The sequence below is a fragment of the Eptatretus burgeri genome, chromosome 8 (assembly GCF_056783735.1).
Source record: "Eptatretus burgeri isolate ZD-2024b chromosome 8, Ebu_testis_v1, whole genome shotgun sequence".
Lineage (NCBI taxonomy): Eukaryota > Metazoa > Chordata > Myxini > Myxiniformes > Myxinidae > Eptatretus > Eptatretus burgeri.
This window is the reverse complement of record NC_140968.1, coordinates 37,008,697-37,020,887: the sequence shown is the minus strand read 5'-3', so window position 1 is coordinate 37,020,887 and position 12,191 is coordinate 37,008,697. Positions and strand designations below refer to the sequence as shown.

Genomic DNA, 12,191 nt, shown 5'->3' with positions numbered 1-12,191 from the left:
CAGATGAGGAGACACAAAGGTTAGGGGAGTGTGGGAGGAAATGGGAGAGAAGGGAAATGTTTGGAAGGAGAAAGGTGTAAGGGGGGGAGTGGGGGATGGGGATCAATATTCAGGAATAAATGGAGGAGGGGAAGTGGAATATTTGCATAACTAATAAATATATGGCCTCGACTGGAAGATAAATGCATATATTATATATGTGCAGTTTTCTTCCCGCAGAGGCATATGTTTATTTGGTAAGAAAATATATATATATATATATATATATATATATATATATATATATATATATATATATATATATATATATATATATATATATCCTCTTCTTGCTTCATTCTTTAAGAGCAACTGGTTTTGGATTTTGAAATCGTGCATCAGTTGAACCACTGGGTACAGTTGAACAAAAAAAATAATAATGATGGAAGTGAATAGTTGACCCTGGCAGCCAAGATGTACCACTCCTAATGGCTGGGCGTTTTCTCGACGAAAAACTTGGCTCCAAGTCAAAGCAACAACCGATTCCTTAAAGCTCATTTTGGAAGAGTCCGTGATACATCGGATAAACACTGAAGCCTTTCATCTTGGCGCAATGCAAAAACAACAGTGCAGATCGGTTTCGTCCAGGTCAGAGACATTATCTTTGTAAATCACTCACAGTCATAAATCACCGGCCATGGGCCAACAAAGCAAAACAATTTTTTTTTTAATCCGCAACAGGCCTCCAGAGTCAGAATTGAGGGCTGACAGGATTGGCCTTGACCCCAAGAGGCCGACACACTCATCTCTAAGCGATCACGCCTGGGTTTGAATCCCGACCAAGCTATAAACTGCGATCCTGGTGTCTTGCAGGCAGGGTGATTCATCAATGTGTGTGCCATCCCTCGGATGGACGTTAAGCTGGGCGTCTTGTCTGCCAGCATTAGTCGGTAAGTTAACGATCCCATGGTGTTCTTTGCAAAGAGTAGGGAAGCTATCGATGGCACCATGAATAAATTCCTGCTCTAACTTACAGGGGGAACTGCATCAGCTGCACAGCTGCGTTCCCAGCAATGACGCAACGATCAGCCATGGGCTGGAAACAAAATAATTCCAACGACGAAGAATCAAAGGGAGGAAGGACTCAACAACAACAAAAAAGGTATGCAAGCAGCTGTCTTTATTCATCAATAATCTGCATTTAGCGATAGCATTTTCATCTCCATGACAACGATAGCAACATTAAAGCACTGTCACACACTTGCACTGTACAAAGGATGCACTCCACGATGGAGCAGGCAAATGAGAAATAATACGGTCTAGGCTATACGAGAGCATTTCCAGAGTTCTTAAGCAAATCCATAAAATACAGTAACACGGTTCAACTAATGCACTGTAAACCAGAGTTATGTTCACTGATAATAATCTGCGGCCACAAAAGTGACATCGCCGGGGCAGGGCCCCAGTGGAGAGGCATCAACGTCACCGACCATTGTGCGTCCCGAGGCTCATACCTGGCACACCGAATCATCTCGGTACCCAAAATTATTGCAGAGGTTAGAAAATCCCCTCTTATACCTTGGGGAAGAAAAATAAAATCCTACAAGCACCTAAAACACTGGGTTTGTTTGTTTTTCCAAAAATAACAAGGAAAAAAAAAATAAAGGTAATAAAACCAAAAATGTACACATCGGACATGTGGCAACGCCAAATGGTGCTGAATTGTACGCACAGCACTGTAATATGTACAAGCTACACAAACTGGATGGAACGCAGCAAGTGTGTTCGACATTTCCAGTCAAATCTCTGATAGTCACCGTTGAGTCATCAGCAGCCATAGCGTTCAAGGCTCAGGACACACGGTTCGTCCAGGTTCAAGTAGTTCATTGCTCGAGGGGTCGGGGACAGTACAGGGGGGGGGTGGGGTCATGACTGTGTGCTGAAGTGAACTGGAGTAGAGATCCCTACCCCCCCTCCCCCAGTGGGCTAAATGAGCATCTCACTGGGGTATTGAGACTCCCCCTGGGAAGCCATTTTGAAAATGTGTCACTCTCTCGGATGAAACATCACGACCGACTTTGATTTGAAGGATTTTTATGCATTTTTTTTGAAACAAACATACAGGTATATATTCTTCTAAACAGAAATTAAAATGGGAAAAAACCCCCCAAAAACCCCACCACAGTTTAGTTATGCATAGTTGTTATTAATTACAATTGTCGTATGCTTTTCAACAGCATCAATATTCTACATAAGCATCTACACAAAGCAAACCACAGCTAACGCACAGCAGAGGGGGAGAGGGGGAGTGGCGGTGGTGATGGGTGTTGTGTAGGTTACTGTGACCAACCGTTCCAACACCCTCCAGACCACATTCGAGCCCCCCTCATCTCCCTCGTCACACCACAATAATGCCGTGAGACAGTACAGTAGTTCGTGAAGCAGTGCCCACAAAGGAGGAACTCCAAGACGGCCAGCAGGGCATGACTTCGCCAAGGTACATCAATCACTTTATACAATAACAATTACAGTACACCATCAACTCAGCTTTTGGAGAGAACAAAATTCATTTGACGACAATAACAAGTGCTGAATAGTTCACTAGATTTACCCATCTCCACCCCATTACTAATTTTTTTTTCTCGTTTTTTTCTTTTTGTTCGTTTTACATAAAAAAAAATTCACTCAAACAATCTAAAACAAATGCTATGTTACAGCTCAGTTCATTGTATACTCCATAGTAATGATTTGCTTATACTCCACCACATCCCAACCCCTAATACCCTACCTTTGCATTTAAAAATGAATATATTTGGATGACGTTTAAAAGACACGTTTTGTGCAGCGGTTTAGAAAGCCTACAGCACTCTTTCCAAGACCCTTGGAGTCAACGTTTTACACATCAGTTCATTTTAGATTTCCTGAGAACCATGCATTTCATCCTTTTGTTTCCAAGGAACTCAAAACTAACCAGAAATAAAACGACCAAACACTGCTTTGAGTAAACTCGCAGAGCTTCTTGCTTTTCTTTTTTTAATCCTTTATAAATAGCTTATACTTCATTCAATGTCATAGTGGATATAAGAGTAAACTATAGTTTGCCTTTTTATTTCTTAAAACAAGATCCTGAAGAATGTAAACATTGGGGGTTACGTACTGCCCTTCCTTCCGACACGCGTCGATCGCTCTGAACGGGGGCAGCCGAGCGCCTCAGTCCAGGCTCGCCACAGCTCTCCTCCGCGCATTGCATGTACAAGGGAGCGAAAGGCAGGTGACTCGTCGGGGAAAATAACACACCGACCTTCAAGGCATGGGAATAGCACTACCCGCTTGGCACGCTGCGTCTGCGCCAAACGAAACAGCAGCATCATTTGTGGACAAAGAAAATACGGGGATATCTCTTTTGTTCCCCTCTTTCCCTATCCCCGTGCATCGGAGCACCGGCTTTAAGGCTGCCTGCAGAAAAAGGGCCACCTTTTGTCCCACGGTCGTCATCCCGCTAGGCGCAGCGTGACTGAATTGCCACCGTGCTGAGGCATCCCGGCCGACTTCGTGATCGAGGGCGGGAAGCGGCCGCGCCGATCCACGGGCTGGGTGGCCATTCCCATGACTTTGTACAAAGAAAGTGCAAAAAGAGCTTCAACTTGAGATGGCCGAGAGGTTAAGCCTTAACACAGAAGCCGTTCGCTTTTGTTGCAAAAAGTTTTAAAACATACCGATCTATAAAAAAATGAGATTTCTGTATCTCTTGAGAAATGTTTCTTACTCAAAGTAATACCGCAGAGCGCAGCTATGTGCGTTTCTGGCTCCGCGATGCCTCATGACCCACACGACCGATCATCACCATGACCAAATGGCAGCTGGAGTGGCGTGGGGTCTGTGCCAAGAAGGTGGAGGCATATCCACCAACAGGGTGAAAATTTGCTCGAGTTCCTACACTAACTCAATCCAAACGCAGCCCACAGTGCTGGCCTCGAGTTGTATTTTGGAAGTTCTAAGGCCATCCAGCATGAGAACTTCCTGCCACTACAAAACGGTACACCCTGCAAAGGGGGGCGTGCATGGAAGAAGTCAAAAACCAACGGCAACAAAAATGCTCAAGCTAGTGTCCCCAAATAATCACCCGCACCTTGTCTTGATTGCATTTCTGACATTTAGTAAAGCTTACATTAATACAAAGTTTAGAAATGGACAATTTAAGCATTTATGGCAACAAGGACCTGTACTGAAAGCAGATTTCCTCAAAATCCTACTGCGGCCCTGGAAACAGGCTTTGGAAGCAAACCATCGCCATTACACTCGCTTTCCCCATGTACCAAAACAAAGAAAAAGAAAAAGCTTTTGGGTTTTAAGTACATTTGAGACGCGAATATAAACATAAAAATCGTGCAATATTGGTAACACGCGATACGATTACCGAAACATACCTTTAAAACTACAGAAAAGCGTTAAAAGGAAGGCAATTTACAATTTTTCTTTTCTCCATAATAAGCTTGCATCTACCTCCTAGCATCTGTATTCTTCTCAGAGATCACAGACAACCTTGAATAGTAAACATGAACGCTCAGACAGGCAACTCCCTGTTAGTGCCAGGCCGCAAATATTGCCAAGTTTGCTGGGCTGGGCACGTGGGGGAGGGGAAGGGGAGTTAGGGATGAAGGGGTGGGGGTGGTGACAACCCCAACACTCAGTGCAAAGAGAGAAGCAACTTCGGTTCTACACCCAGAAGCACGACACGCCACGTGTGAAACGTAACCACGATAAAAACATAAGAAGGTTGTCAGAACCAAAAACAATATATATATTTATATATTTATATATTATATATATTCCTCTTGTGTGTAACTATTGTTATAATAACGTTTTTGAAGTTGGATTGCAATGAAGCTACAACCAAATTCGTTCACATTATTTCTACACTGCTGTTGGCTTGCATGATTCAAGTATTTGATTTGATATGTTTTTTGGGTGGGTGGGTAGAGGGGTAAGGGGGGGAGGGAGTGAGGAGTTAGAACTTGCGCCGTCATCAGCATAATTTTAAATGTGTATGGAAGGGAGGGAAGGTGGGGCGATATTGCCTTGACGACCAGGAGCTTCAGAAATGAAGGGTAAGGCATGAGAGGAAGAGTTGTGAAAGTTGTCTAACAGCAGTTCAGATGTACAACGAAAAATATACGATTAGTGCTCACGAGGTCAGAAGTCAAAAAGAAATGTCACATGGACTCCCCGCCAAGGAGGTCATTAGGCAGGAGGGCGGCAGGGCTGGTGATACCCCTTCCGTCTTCTCCTCCACCCGAGCCCCATAGGGCATTTCCAGAGTACTGTGGCAGCCCCCAGAGTGCCGTGCTGTCTGTGCCTTGGCTGCTCCAATGACCCAGTTCGTGGTTCCCGGTGCTCGTCTGTCCGGGTGCAGTGGCACGAGGGAAGATGTGCGAGCCTGTGCTGATGCCAGGTCCTGACCCCGATCGCGGAGGTTGCCACACTGAAGAGGCCGACGATGATGAAGATGACGATGATGACGACGATGACACCGCCGATGAGTGAGCGGTCTGGCCTTGCGTGTAGAAACGTGTGATCTCCTCTTCACTCGCAAACTCCGCTACAATGGTGGTGTTGCCCAGCACGCACCTGCCATGGAAATCCAATAATATTTTTTCAGTCCAAACCATGCGTTAGAACAACACATTAAAAACATTTCACAACTATTTAAAAAAATTAACAAAAGGGGTGAACATCATTCACTGGACCTCTTAGTATTGCAAGCATTGTGGAGGTGTAATGGCATATGATCTGGCCATCAGTGCCAAAAGTGTATGACAACATGAGCAGGACATTGAAGTTCAGCCAATGAGGTGCAATGATGGTGGGTATTTGTAGACAGTGCCGGCAAAGGCATTTTTAGAGTTCGGTAGGTCTGGGTTGGCATTTGCGCATCACTTGGTACAACACAGCTGAGCAAGGCCAAAGCAATTTGATGGCATTACGTGTGGAGGTTTCCCAGCCACTCAATAGTCTGATGCTGTCAGCGAAAAGTAATAAAAAGATGCAGATCAGCAGGTTACACAAACCATCAATTGGAATGTTTGTGGCCTTATGATCTTTTTTTACTCTTGCTCTCCCCAACCTCTCCTCTATCCACCTTCTGATCCTGAACATTCTCTCAGAACCCCACACATTATTATCCCCCACAAGTTAAAGCTTAATGCCCATCTCCATTCTTCCCCCCCCCCAATCTGCTTTCATTACATGACATCATATCCCTAAATCTGTTGGTTCTGGTCCATCTCAAATGCAGCGCAACACTGCCTCATGGCCTCTCCTGTACCCATTCCTGAGCTTTTCTCCTCTCGTTGACCCTCAGCCTCTCTTTTTCCATCCACTGTTCCCTTCAAATTAATGCACTACGTCTTCTTGTGTTCTGGTCTGCATTTTCCCCTCCAAATGTCTGTCAGTTTGTTGACCTGCAACCCTTTGTCATCTGGCACTTCCATGAGTCTTGATTCTCAAAATAAAATTAAAATTTTATTGGCAATTGGCAAGGTTTTCCCTGCCAAAGCATTCAGTGTATTTTCAGGAGTGCCCAGCAACCTACCATTACCCTCTCTATCGGAGAGGGAATTGCATTCGGGTTTGTTTGTTTGTTACTTGTGAAATTGAGGATTCGCAATAATATTGGTCTGGGTCTGGTCTGGGTCTGGTCTGGTCTGGGTCTGGTCTGGTCTGAATGTATGTATGTATGTCAATCACCTACAGATCGCAATTATAATCAGATCTTCACGAAACGTAACCATCTGGTACAGGTAGTCACAAGCTGGAAGTCAATTGTTTGAAAGTCAATAGGTCAAAAAGTCAAGGTCACATAAATGGTCAATTTTCATCTGATTGACTTGATATCTAAAATAAAAAAAATTACCCCCCGTGTGGGGGTGACAGTCATCTCTATAATGTTTTTTACTATCATAATTGATGAACCGTTGCCAGATATCTCCTATAATGACAGACTAGATAGGTTTTGAAAATGGCAACTTTCACAACTTTCGTGACCTCGTGACCTCGACCCTGACCTCGAATCCGGGAAAAAATATGTCGTTGGGTATCACTCATCGACCTCTACCCACATCCCAAATTTCATCAAGATCAGAAGTAAAAAGCTTTCTTTGTACAGGAAGGTGTTTTTGACCATCTTCCAGGTTACGTGGTGGCCAAACGGGACGGAAATTCAAAAATCTGTCTGGTTAGATACAAGATAATATTTTTTACTATCATAATTGAATCAATAAACAATTGCCAAATATCTTGTAGAATGGCAGACTAGATAGGTTTTGAAAATGGCGATTTTTATAACTTACGTGACCTCGTGACCTTGACCCTGACCTTGAACCTAGACAAAAGTTATATCGTTGTGCAACACTCATCGACCTCTACCCACATACTAAGTTTCATCAAGATCGGAAAGAAAAATTGTTGGCGGACGGACAGACGGACATTTGGTCCGGCTTTATTAGGTCATCTCGGTAGAGATGCCCTAAAAACTGAAAAACAGTCGATCCTCGTCGACACACGTGAGTTTGTCTATTAATTACATATATATTGCACCATGACAAAGTCTATCAATTCTGGACTATTTTTAGACCTTTAGACCCCTTCAACACTTCAGCACCCCTTTAGACTCCTTCGACCGTTACTACTATTTAGACCCCTTGGACTCTTACTACTATTGGAAATTACTCTTGAGATCTTTAAACTTCTTAAACCGTTATAGATCCTTCTGGCCCACTTAGACCCATTACACCCCTTAGACACTTTAGACCTGTAGACACGTTGGATCCCTTTAGAGTTTAGACGCACACCACACAAACATCTCCAGTCTTCTTTTAATATCCAGACTATGATTTTTTCAGCAAGTAATGTGCAATGTCGACTCACCCGGAGGATGGGTACTCTGCTAAGTTGAACAGAATTTGTATATTGGGGTCACTAAATTGGTTCACCAATCAAAACCGAGAAGCATATTGCTATTGAGGTCAAAAGCTCAAAGGGTCAAAGGTCAAGGTTGCATAAAATCATCAATTTTCATCCGATTGACTGAAAATTTGTACAGGGTTTGCACGTTGGCTCACAGACCTGGTTCACCAAAAATCAGAATGATCGATTTAGCCTTTTCAACGGTTTCCATGATAACAACTTCACCCCATTATAATCAAATGGGCCTTTATGAATTTGTGATGACCATACCTTGGTAATTTTTCGAGATATCAGATTGAAACTTACGCAGCTTATTTGTATGTAGGTGTAGTACATGTGAGGAAATTTTGGTCAAGCTGAGTCAAAGGTCAACCAAAACATGTAAAACACCAATTAGGCCACAATTAGAAAATGTATCAACCAAATTTGTTTATGCATAACATTCAATCGTGTAAAACACTTGATGGGTCAAATTTTCGAAATTACCAAATTGCTGTTTCCATGACAACCATTGCTAATTTGGATTTTGCAGGTATCGTGCTATGCACAACATCTTTGTTGTTTGTCACGCAATGTGCTAACATAGGTCACAAACGCCACCTGGTGGTAGCCAGTATCACATGTTATGCTTTTTTCAACCGAGTACTTCCATAAAGTATGTACAATTAAAATGCGAGTACATCTATATAGTACACACTATTAAGAATGTGAGCACATCTGTGGAGTACTTATGATTGGAACGTGAATCTACACAATAAAACTGAAAAGGTCTGTTTGTCCTCTGCATGAACGTAAGCCTACATCATTAATGCGTCATCTACACACCACACAAACACACAAACACCACTCAATATACACCACACAAAACAAGTCCTGATGAGGATCTGCAATCTCTGATTGCTCTTTCTAGTTTGTAATGCCAAGCTCTCCTAGCATTGAGTTTGAGGAGCATGATGGCTAAATCAAGCTGCAGTCCACCAGAAATCACAAAGCAAATCACTCACGGCATCTTGCAGCTTAAAATGCATTGCATAAAGACTGGCCATCCCACCTACAGTCTGTACACATCCTTAGGCCATGTTTTCTGGTCCAAATATAAATGGTGGACATAAAAAGGACCGTTTCCATGCATATGACATTTTGACATGATTAAACAAATGAGAGAATTAAAAGGTTCCTGCTTTTAGCAAGCAATCATTATTTTGATCTTTATACCCGACAATCAACAACCGAGCTGTCATTATGGTTCCGACTTTGTCAAAGATTTCTTTTCGCATTGAAAAGAGAACGAAGAAACAGTTTCCTAAATATTATGCAAATAAATAAAGAAAACTTAAAGATTTGTTGCATTCTCACCAACACAATTTATGCCATGACAGTATCTTTATCCCTTGCTCTCCGTCATCAAGGCAAATACAAGAGGCCATCGATTTATTAGGTACTAGCGTGGATCGGCTCACTGCGCTTGCTTCTCCACACATCATTGCAGAGAGAGATCCACATCACAGATTTGCTGCATTGTCATGATTTACACCAATAAAAATACAAACATTTCTTTTCTGCAAATTTATTTGTAATATTGGTCATATTTTAATTTGAAATTTATTTGTAACTTAAAAAAGTCCAAGTGGTCGAAATGGTCAAGGGTCCAAGCTGTCTAATGTGTCTAAAGGGTGTAACGGGTGTAAATGGTGTTCAGGTCTAGAGGGTCTTAGGGGTCTTTTGGGTCCTTGAAAGGTTTCAGCAGTCCAAAGCATCAAAACATACATTTCAATAGTATGTAATTTATAGACGTTCCTGTCATCTGCAATTAACGTTCAAACAGGATGTGATTAATAGGCATATAGTTTTCACAGACTGAGGGATGGCTTCACTCACGGACCGTGCTTTTCATATATATTGTTACGGCTGTGGAAATTCGCAATACACCAAAAAGGGTCATCAGGTGAGATATATCGATAAGTTCATGTGTAGTTAGCCCACACCTGTTGTTTAGAGGGAATATGTGTGATTCATCTGGGCTGCGGCACTTTGAGATAGCCATTCTTCTTTTTCTGTTGTTATTTTGGACCATTACGCCACCAACAACTCAAACACCACCCACCCTTGCCTCTTTACCTCCACAACTCCATCCCGCAAACATCGCTTCACCGCCATTCCCAAACGACGCCCGCCAACCACCAAACCACCACAGCAAACCCCCCACCACCTTCACCTATCTCCTTCTACAACCATCGACACCAAACGTCGTGCTGTCCAGGGCCCGTTCGGTAATTTATGCCGAACGCGTCGAGCCGCGGGTACGAATGCGTTCCTCTCAGGGAGAAATTCGGATCAGGAAGGCTTCACGCCCCCTTTTCCTTCGTCCAATGGGCGAGCGTTGGGCGGTATGGCCCCGCCTCCAAGCGCGATGAATGTGAATTCTTTGCGGGAGAGAATTCGGACACAAAATTCCCTTTTTGCCACGCCAATGGCTGAACAGAGGGTGGCGTGCCCCCGCCTCCAATCGCGTTTTGATCCTAAAATCTGCATACAGGCTCCTCCTCCGGTCAAAAAGACGCAAGCACAAGGCGACTCGCGGGGCTGGTCGAGGGAAGACGGAGGTCAGCGTCAAAGCTGGAGTAGTGGTAGTGTGGTGTCGTCTCGTCTCGTCGTTGGAATCGACCCACCTTCGCTTCCACAAGTGACCAAGCCAGCCAGCCATTCCCCTCGCTCGACCCTGAGCATCAACATTTCCCCCCCATCCGCGCTGAGATAGTGAGGGTGGCCCCGTTTATTCCCCACCCTAACCGTGGTGCCGACCCAACCGTGCTGGCGCATATATATATATATATATATATATATATATATATATATATATATATATATATATATATATATATATATATATATATATATATATATATATATATATATATATACACACATATATATATATATACAGATGTCGTTCGTCTTTCGGCTGCTCCCGTTAGGGGTCGCCACAGCGGATCATTCGTTATGATCTGCATACTGATTTGGCATAGGTTTTACGCCGGATGCCCTTCCTGACGCAACCCTGGTCACCTCTAACGACACAGGGATAAGGATTGGGTTTCGCCATGATTCCAGGTTGCCCTGCATCCTCTCATAGCACGGTCCAGTGCAGAGCTCCCCATCCTCAAGCGATCCTCCAACCCAAGCCTCGAAGTAGCCGGATTACAGGCGCACGCCACTACGCCCGGTCATATATATATATATATATATATATATATATATATATATATATATATATATATATATATATATATATATATATATATATATATATATATATATATATATATATATAGTTGCGAATTCGCGCCCGCCGGCGTGCGAACGGCCATGAGACTCGAATCGCGGCACGTCGCCCACCGGATGGACAATTCTGTTGTGACCCTCTCGGACTAACGCCAGGAGCGAGTCACGGGTGGGCCTTTCGGCCTCACCACGATCGTGCCAATCGGCCACCCGCGTGGGATAGGGTTGTTCGCCAAACTCGACCTACCTAAGTACCCACGCGGAGGGTAGACCGGGCGATCGCACCTCACCGCAGGTCGACTCCGGACACGGGCCGCTTAAGCGATCCGTTCCGTACTATCGGGATAACCGAGCGGTGTTATCGTCGGCCTCGACGGTTCCGATTAATTAACGGGCGTATTAAGCCCACGACGAACCCCGTGAAGCAAGATGGAGATTCAATTAAAGAAAAGACGAAGCGAAACGGGAAAACAGTTCAACATGATGCACATTTATTCCGCGGCACACGGAGAGCACACATATACAGCCAAACAGAATGCACATATATCAAATGCGACAAAAGAAACAATGACGCAGAGATACTACCAACTATGCGAGCACACGACAACACTGAAACAGTTTTACTTCACAGACAGCGCCGACACACATTTACTCAAAAGCAAAAGAAAAGGCCACCCTCAAAGACAAGGGGGCAGATGGGGCCTGTAGGCCAATATTTGTGCGGGACCTGAAGGAGCGGTCAGGTCCGCGAGACCAGATGGGTCCAACCTGCGTCTTTGTGATGAGCCGCAAATGTGGCAGCGCGGCGGTGCCCCGTCTTCGTGCTCCTTCACGGGTTTCGTTGGCACCGCTTGGAGTGGGGTGGGAATGGGGCCCCCTTTTTGCACTATCTCAGCGTGGGGGAAAGGGGGAATTGTTGATGCTCTGGGGAAAGAGTATAGCTGGCTTGCTTGGGTCCCGTGACG

At 44.1% G+C, this 12,191-nt stretch overlaps 1 protein-coding gene and 1 long non-coding RNA gene across 8 annotated transcripts in view; one reads left to right on the top strand and one right to left on the bottom strand.

The window, feature by feature from the left end:
• The first annotated feature begins 573 nt into the window (after positions 1–573).
• On the top strand, positions 574–1,976 carry LOC147021539 (uncharacterized). Its single transcript, XR_015060833.1, has 2 exons — positions 574–929; positions 1,016–1,976. It is a non-coding gene; the product is annotated as an uncharacterized LOC147021539 (long non-coding RNA).
• The window catches only part of LOC147021538 (trinucleotide repeat-containing gene 6C protein-like), a 181,465-nt gene continuing 170,411 nt past the window's right edge, over positions 1,138–12,191 (bottom strand). For all 7 annotated transcript variants that reach the window (XM_085891568.1, XM_085891566.1, XM_085891572.1 and 4 more), the window contains one exon: positions 1,138–5,607. In XM_085891568.1, coding sequence (XP_085747694.1) covers positions 5,193–5,607 — 415 coding nt within the window. In that variant the 3' untranslated portion in view covers positions 1,138–5,192. The remainder of the gene's footprint in view (positions 5,608–12,191) is intronic.